Genomic DNA, 2,500 nt, shown 5'->3' with positions numbered 1-2,500 from the left:
GACTTCTCATCGACATCTTTGATCTCTGCGTCATACGAGATGCCGTTTCTCAGCTCCACCTTTACTCTGTTCTTATTGGCCACCACATGGGCGTTGGTCACGATGAGCCCGTCGTCTGAAACTACAAAACCTGACCCACTCGCTACTGCCATCTCACGCTTGGAATACACCATCCTCACAGAGAGAGAGAGAGAGAGAGAGAGAGAGAGAGAGAGAGAGGGAGGGAGAGAGAGAGAGAGAGAGAGAGAGAGAGGGAGAGACGGAGAGAGAGAGAGAGAGGCAGGGAGAGGGAGAGAGAGAGACAGAGAGAGAGGGAGAGAGTGAGAGAGAGAGAGAGAGAGAGAGAGGGAGAGAGGGAGAGGGAGGGAGAGAGAGAGAGAGAGAGAGAGAGAGAGAGAGAGAGAGGGAGAGAGAGGGAGTGAGAGAGAGAGCGAGAGGGAGCGGGGAAAGTAAAAAGAGAGAGAGAAAGAAAGGGGGAGAGAGAGGCAGGGAGAGGGAGAGAGAGAGACAGAGAGAGAGAGAGAGAGAGAGAGAGAGAGAGAGAGAGAGAGCAAGAGAGAGAGAGAGAGGGAGAGAGGACAGTAAAGAGAGAGCGAGGGAGAAAACAGAAGATAATATTTATCCTCTATAAACAACTTTTCTTCATTTGTTAATTGATACATTTAGATATACTGTATTGCTTTGCAACAAAGGTGTTTTTCCTTTTCATGCCAATAACGAGAGAGAGAGAGAGAGAGAGATGTCTTGTGAAGGCTTTGACCATTTCCAGTGCTGCGCCTTACTTGCGGTAGAGCTCAATATGAACCACAGCGGGGGCGATCTTCTCCACTACGTCAGCGATGAAGTTGTACTTGTACCTGAGGCTGTTTGGGTTGCCCTGGGCTGCGGAGGAGACAGGACAGGCCAATAAACAATCAGACAAAAACAGTGTAGAACAAACCACCCAAAATATTAAATTACATCACCTCAGCAGGAACAAGTCCACAATGTCAGACTACTATTTAACTAAAAAAAAGACCAGTTTAAAAAAAGACCAATTAAAAAAAAAGACCAGTTTAAAAAGGCCAGTTTAGTGTATAAATATACATGGATACCTCTCTCTCTCTCTCTCTCTCTCTCTCTCTCTCTCTCTCTCTCTCTCTCTCTCTCTCTCTCTCTCTGTCTCTCTCTCTCTCTCTCTCTCTCTCTCTCTCTCTCTCTCTCTCTCTCGTCCTGAAGCATCCTTAGGCATGTCTGGAATTACTGACTGTAGTCCTCTGTAATTTCACCACTGAGTGAAAGGGTGAAGTGACCATAAAAAAGTCTGTTTATTATCGCCTCTCAAAAGCTCATCATAACCTTTCCCCTTTGTAAACTCAGAACACAAAAATGATACTTCCATTTTAATCTCTCACTCATTCCATAGCCCAGAGCGTCACACACTGCTGGAGCGCTCACACACACAGCGGAGTAGTGCCAAGCTGCAGACATGTGCTAACAGTTGTATATGCTGTACTGTGGTGTATGAGAAACACAAACATTGCCATGTGATCTATAGTGGTGTGTTGATGCGCAGTTCCTCTGTGGTGCCGGAATTCTGCCTAATTACATGGAGCGGCATAGGAGGAGAACGCTCCCTAGCCGCCGAAAAGCAGGCGATTCTGAGCGGCCAAAGCCTCCACCGGCGGTCTGCTGCGTTTGTGCCGGGGGGGAGTCGCCAGCCAACTGGAGCAGGGATGCGGTGAAGAGAGAGTGGAATGGAGTTTCATCCGACCCTGAGAAAAGCCACATCCAGCATGGCGATGACTCTCCTTTTGGCCTGCTAGAGCTTAGCTAATTACAGCCCCGGTAGCCTCTGCGCCTCCTCGTATGCGAAGACAAACCACCTCCGCCGTTTTACAGCCAGAGCGGCACCGCGGGGGACTCACTGTCCCGCCACCGCGGAAAACTGTCCATAAAAACCAGTACAAGTCCATGTCAGTCTGGAATGGGAAATCGAGAAGAATGGGATTTATAGTGTTATGTACTTTGGTAAAAGGAATATCAAGACCAACTTTCCTTTTTTTCGGTTCGCTGTCTCATGTAGCTGTTCTACTCATTAAGCAAATGAAATAAACCAGTTAAATAAGATTACATGCACAACTCTGTCAAACAGGATTTGTGAATACACTTTTTGAGCAACTGTAAACAGTTAACAAACTATTAAACTTCTAAAAATCTGTCTTTGCCTCCAGTGATGGAAAAGGGTCATTTTTTTTCCCCTGGTTTGGCTTTAGTTTGGTCCCACATGCTGTCATGAAGCTATGGAAACCCAAGTGGACCTAAAAGGCAACAATGAGTGCACTGTTTGTGCAGTTTCCATCAGAACCTGACTCTGCACCATTCTGACTGACAATTGCTTAAAGATAAACTTCTGTAAACCCACTCTAGCCAAGACATCATCCAAGACAACAGCAGGGAGAACAGCCAAGACCACAGCCAAACAACAGCGAATACTGCAGCAAAGACCTTGCCAAAAGCC

At 46.9% G+C, this 2,500-nt stretch overlaps 1 protein-coding gene across 1 annotated transcript in view; it reads right to left on the bottom strand.

The window, feature by feature from the left end:
* The window catches only part of LOC113568073 (serine protease HTRA1A-like), a 28,730-nt gene that overhangs the window by 17,757 nt on the left and 8,473 nt on the right, over positions 1 to 2,500 (bottom strand). The window contains exons 2-3 of the mRNA XM_035533169.1: positions 783 to 882; positions 1 to 174 (exon numbers count right to left, since the gene is read on the bottom strand). The exon at positions 1 to 174 is cut by the window's left edge and continues 31 nt beyond it. Of these exons, the coding sequence (XP_035389062.1) occupies positions 1 to 174; positions 783 to 882 (274 nt within the window). The remainder of the gene's footprint in view (positions 175 to 782; positions 883 to 2,500) is intronic.

The sequence above is a fragment of the Electrophorus electricus genome, chromosome 13, assembly GCF_013358815.1.
Source record: "Electrophorus electricus isolate fEleEle1 chromosome 13, fEleEle1.pri, whole genome shotgun sequence".
Classification (NCBI taxonomy): domain Eukaryota; kingdom Metazoa; phylum Chordata; class Actinopteri; order Gymnotiformes; family Gymnotidae; genus Electrophorus; species Electrophorus electricus.
This window is presented reverse-complemented; position numbering and strand designations above follow the sequence as displayed.